The sequence below is a fragment of the Tasmannia lanceolata genome, unplaced genomic scaffold, assembly GCF_043159265.1.
Source record: "Tasmannia lanceolata isolate RefF3 unplaced genomic scaffold, GAP_Taslan_0.1 ptg000006l, whole genome shotgun sequence".
NCBI lineage: Eukaryota > Viridiplantae > Streptophyta > Magnoliopsida > Canellales > Winteraceae > Tasmannia > Tasmannia lanceolata.
Window position 1 is genome coordinate 39,709,471 of NW_027518683.1, and position 19,375 is coordinate 39,728,845.

The 19,375-nt window shown below is 37.2% G+C and overlaps 1 protein-coding gene across 2 annotated transcripts; it reads left to right on the plus strand.

Annotated features, from left to right (window-relative positions):
* The first annotated feature begins 6,539 nt into the window (after window positions 1-6,539).
* LOC143878596 (B3 domain-containing protein Os05g0481400-like) lies at window positions 6,540-15,788 on the plus strand. Of its 2 annotated transcripts, XM_077380869.1 has the most exons (7): window positions 6,540-6,684; window positions 9,073-9,138; window positions 9,755-9,853; window positions 9,953-9,984; window positions 10,072-10,231; window positions 10,329-10,535; window positions 15,389-15,788. In XM_077380869.1, exons 1-7 carry the CDS (start codon window positions 6,607-6,609, stop codon window positions 15,590-15,592), a joined length of 846 nt encoding a protein of 281 aa, XP_077236984.1. In that variant the 5' UTR covers window positions 6,540-6,606; the 3' UTR covers window positions 15,593-15,788. The 2 variants fall into 2 exon arrangements, with proteins under 2 accessions (XP_077236984.1, XP_077236986.1); XM_077380871.1 differs by lacking the exon at window positions 9,755-9,853.
* Window positions 15,789-19,375: the final 3,587 nt, after the last annotated feature.

Below are 19,375 nucleotides of genomic sequence, written 5' to 3' on the forward strand. Positions count from 1 at the left end.
ATAAAGAGATGGTGATTCTATTGATTTTTATTTATATTTATTGTTCAATTTGAGTTTATTCTGTCATCTAATGACCAAAATTTCTTGGATCTGGAAATCAATAGTGTTACATTTTTGGAAATAATATACTTCTATTCATACATGAAGAATTTTGTCTCATCTATGTGATTACCTTCATGCGTGCTGTGCGTGTAAGCATACATATGTCTGTGTATTGATGGGGATATCAATGGGATTTCATGGCTGTATATGTGAAGCTTCATAGTTTAGATTGTTGGTTGGAATTTATGAGACAATTATGTCATTTAAACTCCAGAATTTTAGTTGAATCAATTGAATGCTGTACATATTTGACTTGTTAGATTTAATTTGTCCCATGAATATGCTCCTTGCCAGCACATTTTAGCCCAGGGATATGCTCCCTGTTTTAGCACAATTCTATACATGGCGATAATTCTTGTTATGGCTTAATCTCAGCCCATGTCAGCCAGTTTGGTCCATAGTTTAGCCCCAATTTAGATATAATTATGTGCACTCTGCTGTCCCATTAGTTACGTATTCACATTTGTGATTTTCACTAGTTTCAAAAGCACACCACTGCTATCTCACTGCTGTCCTACTGGTTATGCATTCACATTTGTGGTTTTTACTTAGTTCAGAAGCACATACTTGCTGTCTGTTTTCATATAGTTGTTGTCCCATATTTTGTGTGCTATATAGCTGTTGTTTTGGGTTGGATCAAAGAACATAGAACTGTTGTCTATCTTCACATTTAACAGCTGTCCTACTGGTTATGTATTCACATTTGTGGTTTTTACTTGGTTCAGAAGCACATACTTGCTGTCTGTTTTCATATAGTTGCTGTCCCACATTCTATGTGCTATATAGCTGTTGTTTTTGGGTTGGATCAAAGAGCATAGAACTGTTGTTCTATACTGCACATTTGCTGTTCATCTTAGTAGGGCTGCTGTTCTATAATTGCTATACATCGTAATTATGAGATTGGTTGAACCAAAAGGGACATCTCTGCTGTCCATTGATCCATAGCTGCTGTTCTATAGTCTCTAATGCTTTATATAATTGTGATTTTAGGTGAGTTAGAAAGCATATCTCTACTGCCCAATAATGCATAGCTGCTGTCCTACAACTTTGTGTTTTATAATCGTGATTTTGGTTAAGCTAAAATGCATATATACTATCCATCAATGCATAATTACTGTCCTGCAAGTTTATAGTCTTTGTAATTGTAATTTAGTTAACTTTTTAGGCTACCCAGCGGCTGGTCTGGGCTAATAAATTTTATTTTAAATAAATTGTTTAATTCAAGAAGGAAATCAGATGATTTGCACTATTCGATGTCCTTGACACGAATATCGTCTGATTTCAAGGCGGTTTGTAGAAATATTATATGTGTAGGAAATCAGATGATTACTTTGGCATCATCTGATTTCATTGGAGTCCCTGTATTGGGGTTTGTGGTTGGCTTTGAAGTGTTTGATATTGTTTTTATTTCATTAGGCTACCCAGCGGCTGGTCAAGTGGTAATTTAGTTAAGTTTGCATGATATGAAATATTGTCTTTGAGTAGAACTCATTCCTTTGAGTGCTCTGAATATTTGCAGCAATTGTTTAGTCTTTTGGTGTTGCTTCTCTATTCATTGCAAGAGGGCTATGATGGCGATAGTTGGAGCCTCCCCTTTAGAGAGACAATTTGTGTTTCTGTAAGGTTAGTTTAGGCTCACGGGACTTGTTTAGTCCATGTAGTGTTCCCTTCTCTTTTAACAGACTTCTCTAGTTTTTAGAAACTTTTAGATGGTAGTTTCTTTTTCCTGTTTTAGGAGACCATTTGGTCTTATTAGAGAGTTCCTTTCTAGGAGACACGTTTTGTCTCGTTAGGCAGTTCTCCTCTGGGAGCAAGCCTCGTCGCTTAGAGCTCATCTTTGTGTGTGTTTGGGAGACCCGCCCGGTCTCATTCTCTCGCTAGTTCCTCTCTTAGTGCGCCGTTTGGTTTTTGGGAGAACACCCTACTCGGCTTGGCTGCATACCCCTACCCTTATGGGTATTGGGTTGCACATTTGTTGCACCCTAGGGCTAGGTAGCTGTCCGGCCCGGCTGGGTGTTTTACCTTTGCCAAATATGCAGGGTCTCTTTTTCCTTATTACTTGTGAGCCTCTCCTTATTCGATAGTCAATTCGCATAAGAGTCAGTCCTTGATTAGAGAGTCTTTGACTCATTCATCCTTTAGATGGTATTATTAGAGAGTCTTTGACTCATTCGCCTTTTAGGTGGTGTTATAGGAGAGTCTTTGACTCATTTGCCTTTTCTTGTGTTGTTGTCAGTGGAGTCTTTGACTTGTGTTGTTGTTAGTGGAGTCTTTCACTCGTGTTTCCATCTCTTTTGAAGAGTCTTTGACTCTTGTACCTCTCAGTTGCTCTTTTTGAAGAGTCTTTGACTCTTGTATCCCTCATTTGCTCTCTTTTGAAGAGTCTTTGACTCTTGTATCCCTCAGTTGCTCTTTTTGGAGAGTCTTTAACTCTTTTATCCTTCAGTTGCTTTTATTAGAGAGTCTTTGACTCATTTATTCGTCAGTTACTGCTATTAGAGAATCTTGGACTCATTTGCTCTTATAATGGTATTATTAGAGCCTAGTTTCTCCTATTAGCCCTAGGGTTCGTCCCTAGGATGTTGTTTTGTATATTCCCTCCGGTCTTTGACCAAAAGGGTGAAAACATCAGAAATTTTAAAATCCATAAACATTGAAATCATTAAAAATCTCAAAAACATTAGAAACTTAAAATACAAAAAAATAGTTGATTTGTTGTAAGTGTTTGATCGGTAGAGAGTTCGTTTTCGAACTACGTTGGCTTGATCCCTTTCAACAGGGTACGTAGTGCAGCTTGGGATCCACATCCCAAGTCCAGCCAAACTTTTAAAAAATAAACATTTTAAATCTCTCAAAAATTACAAAAATATTCAAGCCCTTTTCAAAAAAGATCTTCCTCTAGAGTTAGGATTGTGTCCTAGCTATTTAGGTTGTGTTCTAGAGTTAGGAGTTTGTCTTGATTTGTATTGATATGGTGTGTCCTGTCGTGTGAGTGTCTCTAGAGTTAGGAGGCCTCGAGTCGATCGGTTAGACATTTAGTCGAACCGATGGCTAGACTAGGCATATAGTCAGCCCTTGGTTTTTCCTAGGATGCACGGCCTAGTTACACATAGGTTGTAGGAACCACCTGCATTAGCTTAAGGCTAATCAATCTACATTAGCTTAAGGCTAATCAACTTGCATTAGTTAGGGCATATAGGGTGTCCTAAAATCCACCACTCACTGGAATTTAAATAATAATACAAAAAGCTTTTAAAAATCGGTCGAGTCTAGCGGATCGAGTCTAGGATAGCGGTTCTAGATGGTTAGGCATCGTAGTTTAGAATAGGGCATCGAACTACGTGGACTCCGATTCTTCCCAAGGCCGGGATACGTAGTGCAGCTAGGATGGATGGCCATTCTGGTCCGAGTCCAGTCCTACATTAGAGTTTTAGGATTTGTCTGTTTCAGTCATATATAGTATGGATTTGCGTTTCATGTTTTGATATGTTTTCTTACTTTCTTGTACTGACCTTATACCTTTAGCTGTAGCCTGCATGTGCGTGTCCACCAGAAACTTAGACACCCATTAGGCTTGTCACTTATAACCTAGCTTTGCTTAAGTAATACATCTTTCATTTCTTTTTATGTCTTCTTATTTCTCTATCCTCAGGAAATGCATGCTTAGGTAGACGATTCCTGAGGATTGTTCCCATTTCACATGATTTTTACCCAAACTTCTTTGGAGTTAATGAAAATGGCATAAGAGACCAAGTGCTTGCACTCGGACGAATTGGGGGTGCTCTTCAGACCTTTCCCATTCGTAATCAGGCACGAACCCATATATATTTCTGGTTATCCATTGCACAGAGGATTTGATTTTAGGGTTCCATGGCATATCCATGGATGGCGACTCTGAGTTTATTTTAGGTATGTCTCGATTTCGAACCCCGGTTCCGGATCAAGACATATCTCTTTCTTTTTATATCGCCACTCGTGCTATGCTATGAGGGTGGCATCCGTTTCGAGAGTTCCTTGGCAGAGCTCTCCTTCACACGTGGATGATCCAGAGGATGGTGTGGGGACTAGTTTCCCTCACCTCACTACCTCTTCAAGATCGGGGTCCACAGTGTATGATTTTCAAAGATGTAAAAACTAATTGAGGTAGGTAGACCGTTCCGTACTATTGTATTATGTCCTTTTCCTATAATTGCATTATGATATTAAATTATGATATAAGCAAACTATATGATTACGCTAAATCTTGTAATAAGGCATTAAATTTTGTTGTAATTGATATAGACTTTTGATAAAGTATGTAGAATGCATTTGAATTTTAGAAAAGAAAAGGAATTTAACATAAAAGATGCTTAACAATCATAAAGATATGAAGAATTCTAAACTCAAAGCTGCCCTTGAATAAATAAGATGAAACAACACCCTCATTGGTTGAAAGTCACCAGAGCGCATTTATAACAGCATAAAAAAATGTAAAAGTCAAAGGCATTGAGTGCACTTTGGTGACTTTCAACCATGGTTTGAAATTTCGGTTTCGGCATAAATTTCAGACCCAACCGAAACCGAAATTTCAGCCGAAATCTTGAAATTTCGGTCAAAATTCGATACAGACCCTCCTAATGTCGTTTTTCTGGGCCGGAATTCCGGCTAAAATTTGTAAAGGAATTAAAATTTAATATTTTGTACGTTTCGGCCATTTCAGATTTCGGTCGTTTCGGTGTTGGTGTTGACCGAAATCCGGATTTCGGTCGAAATTTCAAACCATGCTTTCAACCATGGGGTGTCCTTTCATCTCATTTATGCAAGGGCACCCTTGTGTTTAGCATTCCTCGACATATGTTTACATTTATAAGATATTTAATTTAAGAGGAATGCTAAACTGCTGTGCCCCATTAGATCCACCATGGTTTTAAATTTCGACCGAAATCAGAAATTTGGGATTTCGGTGAGGACCAAAACTGAAATTCTCAAAATTTACCACATTTCGTTCGAAATTTTGGAAATCTCATGAATTTCAAAAGAAATTACTAAAAATTTGGGTGAAATTTAGGTAATTTCGATCGAAAGTTAGGTAATTTCGATTGAAATTTCGTCCAAAAAATCCGGCGTTTCATGCGCAATTGCCAAAATTTGCCCAAAATTTTGGAATTTCGGTTGAAATTTTGGTTTTTGGATAAGTCCGGAATTTTAGCCGAAACCAAAATTTAAAAACCTGGATCCACCTAGTCAAATTTTAAGTGGATCCAATTGGGCTGCCCTTACTAGGGGTGTCAACGGATCCACCTAAGTCACGATCCATTCAAATTCCTTATTGATCGGGTTGGAGTCGGATTGTTCTTCGGATCCTGCTTTCCACGTCATGATCATGATCCATTTTAATTCGAACCGTCCATTGGAGTGTCCTATTATGTCCCACTAAGCTAAGTAAACAATTATTTTTTTTAAGGCGAGCAATTTAACAGCTTGAAGAGATGTCAGTGCAGAGGGATCGATCTTGTTGATGGCGAGCTGCAAAGGAAAGAGAAATCGGAACCCTAGATATGAGTTTTTTATGTTAAAAAAATGAAATGGAATAAAAATCTGAAAGCTTGTTAGGGCAATGTAAGATCTAAGAATGAGGGAGTCTCGCGATGGAGTCCTCTTGAGTTTCTTGTCTTCTTGAAAGAGATATTGGGATTTGGGATCCCTGTTGTTGTTAATGGCAGCCGGGTTGCCAAAAGAACAAAACCCTAAAACCCCTCTCTCTTTTTCTTTGTGAAAGTATGAAATGAAACGACTGAAATGAGTGAAATCACATTATCATATGATTCATCAAGTGATAAGAGAGGTTTTGACCAAAATACCCTTCATAGAACGGTTAGCATTAACAAAATTTTGAGGGTATTTTTGCAAAACATTTCGGATCGTGACTATCCAATGGGCATCTGTGGCATGCCCATACCCAATCCGAAATTTTTCGGATCTCATATTTGATGATCCAAAATATGCCCATGGATCCTATTAGTATGTTTAGATCCCGTTCATTAACGTTCGGATTTGGACGATCCATCGGACCGTCTGGATCCATTGACACCCTTAGGATTACTGATATTTTTCAAGGGCGCCCTTCACTTTAGCATTCCTCGTAATTTGATTGTTAAACGAAGTTTACTTTTATAAGGATTTAAATAGCCCTGGGGAGTACCCAAGTGTTCCCGTTATCTAAGGATGCAGATGATGGGAATTGGATATATCATACATTCTGGGGAGAAGCAAAAGAAGACAAAATAGAGAGGGGTGAAACGGCGAATTTAAGGGCTGACAACAAAAGCTCAAACAAAATTCAAAACAAGGTACTGCAGCGTATGTGGCCCACCATGAAACCAACGGAACCAGGGACCACAAATTCCATGGTCCGCGCGGGGCACTGAGTACGGAGCCTAACACATTCAAAACGCTGAAAAGGCGCCATTTCTAAAACCTCTTCAAAAGGGTTTTAGAAGGGAGCATAAGCTCCTTGCATTCGGCATGGCCAAGATTAGGAAGAGTAACTCTTACGAAGAAGCTCGAAAGCAAAGACTCCAGGATAACCTTAAGCGCTTTCAGGTCTGTTCTCAAAGCAAAAACTCTGCATCTCTCTCTCTCTAATGTGTTGGGTAGAAATCTTTTGTAATCGGAATAAAGGAAGTGATGGGCTTTGGCAACCCATATGCTATTTTCTTTCAGAAGTAGTTCTGTTTTTCTTTCCTAGCCTAGTCATGGAAAAATATGTAAGAAGTAAACCCAATTGGATTCCTTGTGTTAGCTATTGAACTTTTATTTTCTTCAGGGTGGTGAATGATCAAAACCTACATATCATTTGACTGAAATCTTCTGAAATTGAAAAATACTTAGTGCTGTAAGTGAAAAAGTGTATGATTTTTTATTTTTTATTTTTTGAAATTTAGGTTTTTTTTTTTAATGAATGGTGGCAATTTCATTAAAACAGACAGAGATGGTTCAACAAAACTGCAAATGATCAATATAAAGGGTTACATCGAAGACATGCAAAATTGTAGTAGAAGTCAAGGGGTGAAGAAATCGAAAAAATCGACCCCAACCTTTCCAACATCGTCCCGCGCCAGTCTATCTGCAGTACTATTAGCCGACCTTTTGATATGTTTAAATGTCAAGGAGGGATCCACCAATCTGGTCCTGAATTTCATCAAAAAACTTTGCGAAGCGCCAGGGTGGGACCAACGACCCTCTCAACCAACGTATCACATTCATAGAATCACCTTCAATTTTTCAATAGTTGTTCTATCAAACATATCTAAATCTAGGTATTTTAACGTCCGGTGAACTGCTCTAATCTCTGCCTCGTTACCTTCCACTGTCCCTATTGACCCGGTATTCCCCTCTGAATTTCTCAATACCCCACCAATGCCTGCCGAACCCGGGTTTCCCATACTAGACCCATCAAAATTCAATTTGAGCATACATTCTAATGGAGGTATCCATGCTTGGACAATCAGTAACCTCCTCTCCATGCTGAAGCATACCTCCCTCCATCCTTCTCAAAGCTCATAGGCCGATACAAATTGAAATAGAAGAAGTATCCTTGCGCATGCTATTACTGCAGTGATAACTTTGATATATAGGAAGTGGGAGGATTTTGCCACTCCCTCAAAGATTCTAACATTTCATTCTTAAAGGAGCAAGTAAGCATAGGTCCCATAGGATTTTCTGAAAACAAAATAAAAGAAAAATAAAACCCACAGTATTTTATCTTTTTTTTAAGAGTATGTTTATCTTTTTATAGTCGAATGTTTCTTCTGTCACTGATGATTGATCAGAACAAACTTATGATTGGATAGAAACTTTCTGCAGTCTAAGAAAATGAAGTGACTGAACCACATTAAAAAATGAATTCCTTTTCTTCTCTAGCCTATTGTGCTGAGAGAAATGCTGGAAGAACACTTACATCCTTTTTTCTTTCAAAATATTGGTGTATGTATACACCTACATGCATTTTTTTGAGATGGAAAAATGCATATTACATGAAGAAAAGAAGATTACAACGGGACAGAGATTGCCCCATAAGCAATACTTCCCTTCGAGCTCTGAACTTAGTTAGCAAGTCCATAATGTCAGTAGCTCATCTAGAAATTAGAGTAAAACTGTTGGATTAGTGATATAAAATCACTTGGAATTAATCGCTTTAAGAAGGGCATTATGGGAATGTGTTTTATAAGACCACTACGGAGGGCTTTTATCTCTAAGTGGGGGACTTGTTTTCTTAGGTGAGGTAAAGAGCTTTTCTCTACAAGAAAAAGGGGTTTTCTCTCTCCAAGGATTTCTACTTCTTCTCTTGTGAGGGCTTTGAACCAAGGTTATTGGACTTCTTTATGGTGTTTTAGGGGTTGTGAAGACATTGGGAAGAAGGTATTGAGTTTTGCTCGGGTTGAAAGAAGAGGTTGTTGGTGGGTTTTTTTTACCATTGTTGGAGAGGTAAGGGTTTTTCACCCTTGTTTGTAATTTCCTATTGTTCATAGTGAATTTCTACTTGCCGGATTGCCCGTGGAGTAGGCAAAGTGCCGGACCACGTAAATCTCTTGTGTCTCTTGCTCTCTTGTTTTCTTTCTTTATTTCACTACACTCTTGAATTGTTGCATACACCAGTTTGGGCTAATTTTGAGGGTTGCCAGAGGCTATTGTCATTGTTTGCTTTGAGTAGTCTCCGATAACCGGATTTCTAGCGGCGGCTTCTTGCCGCAACAAGTGGTATCAAAGCATGCATGTATACAAGAGATCATTTTTAGCATGTGTGTGTTGCCTGTGTGTGTCACTGATGAATATTGAACATGTGCCAATATTCTTGGCTTTCAAATGGACATTTATTATTTTTACACTTTATAAGTAAATTTCTCTAACAGATATAAAACTAAGTGAATCTGTTGTAGACATTTAATGTGGTGATTTACTTGTTTGTATTTTTTCTTTCTTGAATTCAAGGATTTGGGAATTTCAGGCATTTCCAAAAGCCTCTTGGAAGTTGAGACTTCTGAGCACAAGTCTCTGGTAAGTTTGAACTTATCCCCATTTTAAATCTCTGAAGGAATTCAGTTGTTCACAAGCTAAATGCAATCACAAACATGCTTCATTGGGATTAGGATTTTTATAAATGTAGCTTATTGGATAATTGTAAAGAAATGATATCCGCACTGTACTGTTTAAATAGATGCGCGGAAGCATCTTGTCATTAGGTATTTAAAGGGCCGTCAAAAGGATATTACAGTTCTCAAAAAGCTCTTACAAGCCCTTTAAATACTAAAACACAAGATGCTTCCGCGCATATAACAAAACATTGCGCTGCTGATATCATTTCCCTAATTATAATGTCAAATGCTTTCTTTTTTTCTTGTCTTGGGTGGTATGTGGGTTTGGGGTTTGAGGGGATGGGGATGAAATTGACTCAGAGTCAGAGGCAATTCCTCATTTGGTTCAGTAATTAATGAAAGCATTTTGGTCTAATAGGCTTCTTATGGAAGCATTTTGGTGGCTTAGCCAAATGTAGTTCATGAGCTTTTTATGCTGTTTTTAAATCTCAGTCTGTTGCTCTTGTAAAAATTTATCACGTTAGGTCAGTTATTGATTTTGAATTTTGTTTAATTTCTTTTTTCTTTTTCAAATATAGCAACGGCATGTAAATCACAAATCAAAGACTAGCCTAGAGGTGTTGGAGTTAAGACGCTCTTCACGAGCCCGGAATCCAGTTCCTTCATACCGTGATGAAGTAATAAATATGTGTTTTAATGTCATCAGAAAAGAATTTGAATTTGCATTTAAACTTCGATATCATCCCAGACTAAAGTAGTTTTTGAATTTGTAACAGGTTGACAATGAACTTCGATATTTCCGCAGAAGGTTGAATTTAATTGAATTTAATCTTCCACTTCTTGTCTATTCCAAGTTCTTCTTGAGTTGCTAATGCTTGTTATTATGGAATTTCAGCTCTGTTAGAAGACCGTCTGGACCAGTAACTGCTGCATCTTATGAAGAGCGAGTATATGCCATAAAGTGTGCAGAGAAGGTTCAAAGTAATTTAAAATCCGGTAATCCATCTTTTATTAAATCGATGGTTCGATCACACGTGTCTAGTTGTTTTTGGCTGGTAAGTTAGCATTTTATTATATCATGTCTCGGTATAAATTAAGTGTCAAAGGTCGGATCTTACCAAGAAATGTACTTTATTTTATTATGATCTTAAGGGTCTCCCGTCTACGTTTTGCAAAGACCACCTTCCTCCACATGAGCTGAAAATGGTCTTGGAGGATGAGAATGGGTCCGAATATGATGCAATCTACATTGGAAGTAGAGCGGGTATGAGTGGTGGATGGAGAGGTTTCTCCATGGATCATGGGTTGGACGATGGTGATGCTTTGGTTTTTGAATTGACCGAGCCAGAAAGATTCAAGGTATTATTAAGTTTTATGCATTTGAATTGTTTATTGGAGATGGTTATGATCATCTATTGCTCCTTTGATTTTGTTATTCTCTTAAAGCTATATTATTTCTCATTAACTTTTGATCATTGTTTAAAAACTTGGAGTCATTCGTTGACTCTCGGTTGACTCCTTTTACCTTGGCCGAGTTCCCTTCCAACTCCGACTAATGCCATGCTAGGTCAATCAAAATTCCTTTGATTATCTTAAGTTAATGAAAAAATGAGCACACCAATATACGTTGCATTTTTTGGTTCATTCTTTGTTTTGTTTTGGACAGTGGAACAGAACATTTCGGCATTTCGTTTCAGAAAAAATGCTATGACTGAAGAATTTTTTTTAATACTTAAATTTTTTTAACAATCCAAAAAATAAAAAATTGAAATATAAGAAACCACGGACAAATTTTAATAATAAAAAAAAAACACATTTTAGGACTTAAAACATTAAATTTATTACTTCTAATCTGAACTTGCATAAGCTGTATTTGTTTGAACCTTGAACTATGAACTACTTGCGTGCATGTATGAAATCTATATAACTTATAGTGGAGTAAAATTAATATCTCAGAACTTAGAATCTGTTGGTTGTTGGTGCATATTCTTGTTGTTCACTCCTTTATCTCCCTTATGTCGCTTTTTCAGCCTATATACTTTCCCTCTCTCATCGTTTGGCGGAAATCCTAGTGAAAGATACATGTAGACTTTCTTAAAAATTGCCAAACGGCATTTTCACGTCTAATTGATACATTGGCCACTCTTCATTGGTAGCTAAGGAGAGAACTCTGATGAAGTTGATTTTGGCAATGGAAGAGAGTGAATCCTCATAGTCGACCCCATACAATTGGGTGAATCCTTTGGCTACAAAATGGGTTTTGTAGCGCTTTATGAATTTGTTTGCTTTATGTTTCCCGATGTATACCCACTTACACCCTACCACATATTTTCCATTTGGCAACTCAACTAGACCCATTATGTGATTTATCTTGAGTGCTTGCATCTCTTCAAGAATGGCTTCCGTCTACTGTGGTTGAGCCAAGGCATCAAAAAATTTAGTGTGAACAAAAACCAGATGCAATGGATGAAAGGTAAGCTTTGTAGGAAGGGGATAACAACTCATATGAAACAAAGTTAGAAATTGGGTGAGAAGTTTAGTTGTAAATTTTGTTTTAGTCGCCATTTTGTTTTGGCGACCGGAAAGGAATATTTTGGTCATTCCATTCCAATTTTGATCAAAACTTTTCGTTCTGCTATGATGAGGGGAATTTTTTTATTACTTAAAAATATGCAAATTTTCAAAAAAATCAGAAATTGTTAGAAAAAATATAAGAAACAATTAAATGAACCATATATATGTAAAAGTTCCAACATTTACTTAAAGGGAGATCACTATCAGCTAAAATGCATGTGTTGACCAGTGTCGGACACGATGAAAACAATTTAGAGACCAAATTATGAGATTTTTTTATTGGACTTTTCGGATTTAATAATTGTTAAAGTATAAAAGATAAATATCACCTTTCTCCAATAGCTTAAGCTTTTGGAGAAGTTGGTAAGTTAACATGGTATCAGAGCCAAAGGTCTAGAGTTCAAACCTCCTAGATAGCAAAAATCCACATGCGATGGTCGGCCCAAAGTGGGACCACATGTGCCACGTGTTTGCCAAGTGGGTCAGATGTGCGGGAGAGTGTTAAAGTATAAAAGATAAATAACATCTTTCTCCAACAACTTAAGCTTTTGGGGAAGTTGGTAAGTTAACAATAATGTTTCGACATGATAGAATTTATGAATTTTAAAATTGAAAAACTACCCTATCGTTTGGAAGTTAAGATTTTGGACCTGCTAGGTTTTTTTTGAATTTTGTACTAGAACTAGAAAGTTGACTTTTTATCCATTTAGAATTGGGTCTTGAAACTATTTTTAATAAATCCAAATGGGGGGGGGGGGGGGGGGGTATTCCCTTATTTATTTACATGTAAATGTTAAGTAAATGGACATTTACTTAACATTTATATGTAAATACTAAGAAGAGGAGAAAATAAGATAAGAGAACCAAGAAGAAACAAGGAGAGAAGAAAAAATCACTAAATTTTCAAATTTCGGACGAAATCCGGAATTTCGGCCATTTCGGACAAAATTTCAGAAAGTTTCATTGAGAATTTCCGAAATCCACTGAAATCTGGAACGAAACGGTATTTATACCCATTTCATTCCGGTTTTCGGCCGGAACCAAAAAGTTTCACCCATTTCGGGTAAAACGAAATGAAATTTACAACTATGCCGATTAGTAAACGACTTCTAACATTCATTTAAGGCATTAGGTAAGTTCATTTTTAAGTTTAAAATTTGAGGAAAAGAAGGATCACCAACTGAATCAAAGGCCTTTGCTTATTACTGGTCGCTAGAGACCGTACCTTGCTCATATCCCCTTTTTTCGTTGAGTGTAGACCTGGAGTTGTTTAGATGGATTACTTGAAGGCTTACTTATCAAAAAGGAAAAAAAATGGAAAGTACATAAACATCAAAGATGATTGGAAGATGAACCAGACTTCTACTGGAATTGGAACATGAATGGATTTGATAAGTAGAAAAAAAATAAGAAACTTCTCATGAAAGGTGACATCCATGGATACACGCGCGCGTACACACACACACACACACACACACACACACACACACACACACTGTCACAGGGCTATAACACATACCCTTTTAGGTATTAGAGGACGCAGAAATAGACATTTGACTGCTTGTGCTCCTGGTTTGTCCGGTCCTTGACTTAGGATGTGTACAAAACAAACACATCCAAAAACCTTCTGAGGGGTGACAAACATGGGAGCAAATGCTTTAAGCATGGTAATTAGAGATTTCCCATTATGGATTCTGTAAGGAATATGATCGATTAGATAGGGAATAGTCAAGATAGATTCATCCCAATAGGCATTTGAAACATACATTACAAGGAGCAAGGCCCTGGTGACTTCCAATAGATTTCTTTCTTTCTCTCTCCATTACATCATTTTGTTGTGGAGTATTAAGGACATAAACTTTGAAACTCAATACCATTCCCAGTATATAATTTGCACTGTGGCAAGTGTACTGACCTCCATTAATTGATCAAATAATTTTGATATTTGTTTCAAATTGAGTGCGGAAAGATCCTTGAACTTCATCTCTAAAGAAACAAAGTAGCGATATCCAAACACAGAGACAATTGTAGAAGGTCCCCATACATCAGAATGCACAATATAACATAGAATTGAGCTTTTATTGCCAATGGAAGAAAAGATGGTTCTACAATATTTCAATAACGGGCAAGTCTGGCTTTATAGATCCATCATATCATGCGCATTCAAAAGTGTGAAAACAAACTATGCAAAATTAGAAAAAAAAAAAAACATGACCAAGGTGAGCATGCAGCTTCACCCAATCTTTATTCTAGATGGAGTTTGAATGAAGGAGAAAGCTGGGTCGAGGAGATACACCAGCACTCCCACGATCACTACCAATCATCTTCCTCATTTTTGAAGTCCTGAAAAATATAATATGAACGAAAAAGATCACACTGCAATTAAAATTTCTTGTCAGGCTGCTAACAGATAATAGATTTGAAGAAACAGAAGGAGCATCAAGTACAAAAGATAATGTCAAGGAAGAAGAAACTCTGAGCTTCCTTTCCATGACACTGGAGTATCAAATCCATTTGCAATTTTCCGAATTGAACTACTAGGACATGAAAGAAATGAAAGAAAACCATATTTCTTACCAAATGAAATATGGGCAGGGGTGCGAGTACATGGCTGCTCCACAGTCGGTCTAGAACTTGTAGATGCATCTAGAAGAGCAAGGTGCTATCAAAGACTGTCAATGAGCAGGACTGTGGATGTGTCACTTGAGTCTAACTGCGATAGAGCTTCATAGGAAACCATGCCCATATAAGAAAAGACCTTCCTGTGTGGCTGTTGCATAAGCACTACATCTCTTGAACCTCTGCGGAAGATGAGGGTTAAGATCCAAATGCATCTCTTTGGTATGTCTTCTTTTGCACAATGGGTACATTTCAGCTTGTGTTTCTCAAAGACTGTCATGCTACTGTTATTTGTCCCTCTGCTAAAGCTGGCCCCCTGCCTCAAATCAGATACTGGTACATACCACTCAAGTTGAGACATATCTTCTCTGGGAGATTTTGTAGTGGCATCTCTTAGGTACGAGAACTATATAAGAAAAGCAGTGCCTTGAACAGAAGAGTTGTCACTATAGTACATTACAAACACCCATGTGGTACAAGCAAGATGAGGAAGTCTCCCACCTCGAGTAACACTATTATGGATCCATCCCATTCCTTGGGCAGAGATTACAGGTGCAACATCTGTTGGTTTGAGCGGAGATCTTGCTGAAAAACCAACCAATGGCAAGGTAAAAGCTCAATCCAAATTCCCCCAAGTTGCACAATTAGTACAATGGCAATGCCAACTTTCCTGCCATTGGTAATGCTCCTTCAAAACTCCACAGAAACAATTACGTAGTACCATAACACCTACAGGCAATTACAAGGGGTTCCTGTTGATGTAAATGAGGGGGACCCATGAACTTAGTTGGCAGGTACATCATTCCTTTCCAATTGGAAATCACTGGGTGACTGGTATGACAATTCATTAATATCCTTTCCTTTCCCCCTAATAAATATAGCGAGAAATTTGCTCTTAATTCTTAGAGCTTAAACAAAAATTGATGCTAACAATAGCTCCTTCAAGTCTATTGTCTTGCCATCACTGTATTCTATGCACTACAAGTGACATGCTCCCTGTTTCAAACGTATTATTGCAGATTTACATTGTTAAAGCATCTGAGTGTTCGAACCAAGATAACAATGGCAAGCTCAAAGAAGCAGTAGAAAGTGCAGGTAAATCAAAAAGGACCCCCAAAATAGTTGAGAACGGCAATGGGTTAGCCTCTCAGAAGATACAACTAGAAACTGATGGTTCTAAGAAGCAAGCAAAAAGAGCAGCGAAGCGTACCAAGCAAGAGTAGCAGCGTCAATTGATCTGTGTTTAGTCTTTTGTACTACTGATCTTCCCACCATTATACATAACTTATTGCTCCCGTCACTACCTGCTTCTGTGAAGGATATTTATATGTAGATTTTGTGATTTGATGTGGATGCTGCAAGTTCATGTAACCTTATGACACCAACCTCATATTGACATTAAACACTACTCTTCATTAATGTCCTGATTGCTTTATAATTCATATAGGATTCCACCATAGTCACAAATATCTGAGTTTTTCAAAATATCGCGATTTTATTGCAATTGTTAATATGATACAATTCCAAAATAATATTGAGATTTAAAAATATATTGTGATACTTTCATATTAATCATTTATTGTGAAAATATAATGAAAAAATTGTGATAATTTTACAATACTTTTAGGCGCACCTACCGCGTTTTGATAATGGGCCAAACTCACATTGTTGTGCACCTACCACGTTTTGATAAGGGGCCAAACTCACCTTGTCATTTCTGTTTTACTTGGCTACTTAGAGCTTTTGGGAATTATAATAGCTTTTGATAGATGATTAAATTATAAAGTCAACCATGTGAGTTTGGTCTATTATCAAAACGTATAGAACCAATAACAGTGTCCTATTTTTATTTTATATTATTTCTTAATTTACATTTTATAGCTTTTAATAGGGAAAATTCTCAAAAAATTGTGATTTTTATCTAAAAATCTCAAAAAGGGGTAGAGTTGGCTAATTTCGCAAAAAAGGGTGAAACGCATTCCAATAAGTGTTTTAGGACAAAAATGCCCTTATGGTTCTTTTCCCTCCAAGAAAGTAAGCAACAAAGCAACAAATCGCAATGCATTTCACCTACCAATTTGACTTTTTTACCTTCTTCTTCCCACACCAAAATCAAACTCCATTGGCTGTTGCAAAAATTCCAAACGAAATTCCATTGTAGAGAGGTGAAACGCCCTCCTCCTAAAATGTAGATTTTATTGCATCTTTATTTTTCTTTGGCTTTCAAACCTAAGCTTCTCAAGTAGGTCCATTGTGATACATTTGCATACATTTAACATGTTCCTTACACTGCTATGGTGTACTGTCATCATCTTGTTTACTTGTTAGGGATTTGTTATGGTTGTGTTAGGCATTTGTTATTGTCATCATCCTCTTTCCAATGCTATGGTGTATTGTCATAATCTCTCTATCTCTCTATTGCCCTCTATGTTTCTATTTAGAGTAAACCAGGATGAAACTCATGTCTATACAATTACAACCACTATTTAAATGTGTAGAAGCAATATTTTGTTCTCGGAACCATTATTGATATTTGGGAACCAGTATTTAAACACTCAGAAGCAGCAATTATACCTAGGAACCACTATTTACCACTATGTAGTGGTTTCGAGGTATAAATAGTGGTTTTCGAGGTATAAATAGGTGTTCCGAGGTATAGATAGTGGTTCAAGAGAAGAAATATTGCTTCACACAATATTCCTTGGAACCATGTAATGGTTCCAAGGTATAAATAGTGGTTCCAGAGTAGAAATATTGCTTCAGACAATCTAATATTACTTCGGTGGATGTCAAAGTTGCAATGAATTTATGAACAATGGGTTAAATAGTTGTTTAAACAGTCAGATCTTATCGTGGTTCATAGTTTAGATGGCCTAATACTTGTTCCGTTCCGAGAGTTTAAATTGTGAGATTGAAATAGTTATGCAGTCAAAACCACTATAAAAAGTGAGAATGACTGTATTTATTTGATTTTAAACACTCAGAACCACTAATTAGACCTAGGAACCACTAATTATACCTAGGAACCACTATTTACCTGTATTTAGTGGTTCCAAGGTATAAATAGTGGTTCCAAGTTAGAAATATTGCTTTACACAATTTAATATTACTTCAGTGGATGTCAAAGTTGCAATGAATGTATGAACAATGGGTTAAATAGTTGTCTAAGTAGTTAGATCTTATCGTAGTTCATAGTTTAGATGGCTTAATACTTGTTCGGTTCCGAGAGTTTAAATTGTGAGATTGAAATAGTTATTCAGTCAAAACCACTATAAAAAGTGAGAATGACTGTATTTATTGGATTTTAAACACTCGGAACCACTAATTAGACCTAGGAACCACTATTTACCAGTATTTAGTGGTTCCAAGGTATAAATAGTGGTTCCAAGGTAGAAATATTGCTTCACACAATCTAATATTACTTCAGTGGAAGTCAAAGTTGTAATGAATGTATGAACAATGGGCTAAATAGTTGTCTAAACAGTCAGATCTTATAGTGGTTCATAGTTTAGATTGCCTAATACTTGTTCCGTTCCGAGAGTTTAAATTGTGAGATTGAAATAGTTATGCAGTCAAAACTACTATAAAAAGTGAGAATGACTGTATTTATTGGATTTTAAACACTCGGAACCACTAATTATACCTAGGAACCACTATTTACTAGTATTTAGTGGTTCCAAGGTATAAATAGTGGTTCCAAGGTAGAAATATTGCTTCACACAATCTAATATTACTTCAATGGATGTCAAAGATGCAATGAATGTATGAACAATGGGTTAAATAGTTGTCTAAACAGTTAGATCTTATAGTGGTTCATAGTTTAGATGGCTTAGTACTTGTTCCGTTCCAAGAGTTTAAATTGTGAGATTGAAATAGTTTTGCAGTCAAAACCACTATAAAAAGTGAGAATGACTGTATTTATTGGATTTTAAACACTCGGAACCACTAATTATACCTAGGAACCACTAATTATACCTTTTCACATGTTTTACACTTGTCTGACGGAATGGTGGAAAGGTGGACCTACAGGTCGACCTGTAATTGGTCTTCCTACATGTTTGGTCAAATGGTGAAAAGGTCGACCTATCAAGGCAAATTCCAACCTGTTTGTACATATGCTATAAAGGTCGACCTATTATGGCAAATCCGCACATGTTTGCGAAGAATGTAAAAAGGTCGACCTTCAGGTGTGACCCGTACAATACTATTTGCATTGTATTTCATTAGATCACCCTGTGGAAATGATTTTTTAGGCACAACCTATTTGCATTGTGGCTTATCTAATGGACGGTTTGGATCATCCTATGGTGTGGTATGGGTGGGGGCTATGTTGTTCAAAGATGGTGGGCCCAACAGAAACCGTTGGTGGAATGGTGGGCCCATCTTTGCACAACGTAGGCCCCACCCATACCACACCATAGGATGATCCAAACCGTCCATTAGATGGGCCATAAACGTAAATAGGTTGCATCCCAAAATATCATTTCGATAGGCTGATCCTAGCCCTTCAATCTAAATAGAAACTACATCTTATGCAACCTCTATAGATTGTAGGGTTGGGATCATTCTATGGAAATGATATTTGGGGCACAACCTATTTACATTGTGGCCCATCAAATGAATGGTTTGGATCATCCTATGGAGTTGGTCGTACAGTAACATTAAGGCCCGTCCACAATATAGGATGATCCAAGCCGTCCATGGTTTGGATAATCCTATAGAGTTGGTCGTACAGTAACATTAAGGCCCAATCGTTGGCCCCACCTATATTTTTCAAATTGAAGCGTACCGTCCATAACATAGGATGATCCAAGCTGTCCATGGTTTGGATCATCCTATGGTGTGGTTCGTACAGTAACATTAACCCAATTTAGGCCCCACTCATATTTTTAAAATGAAGTGTACCGTCCAGACCATAGGATGATCTGAGCCGTCCATTGATGGGCCATAACATTAATGGCTTGTGCCCCAAAAATCATTTGCATAGGATGATCACAAACCCTCCA

Excerpts from the sequence above, each read along its gene's own strand:
- LOC143878596 (XM_077380869.1), top strand. The coding sequence starts at position 6,607 with ATGGCCAAGATTAGGAAGAGTAACTCTTACGAAGAAGCTCGAAAGCAA. Across the intron at positions 9,139-9,754 it reads CTTCTGAGCACAAGTCTCTG|CAACGGCATGTAAATCACAA; the intron begins GTAAGTTTGAAC and ends TTTCAAATATAG. Across the intron at positions 9,854-9,952 it reads TTCCTTCATACCGTGATGAA|GTTGACAATGAACTTCGATA; the intron begins GTAATAAATATG and ends AATTTGTAACAG.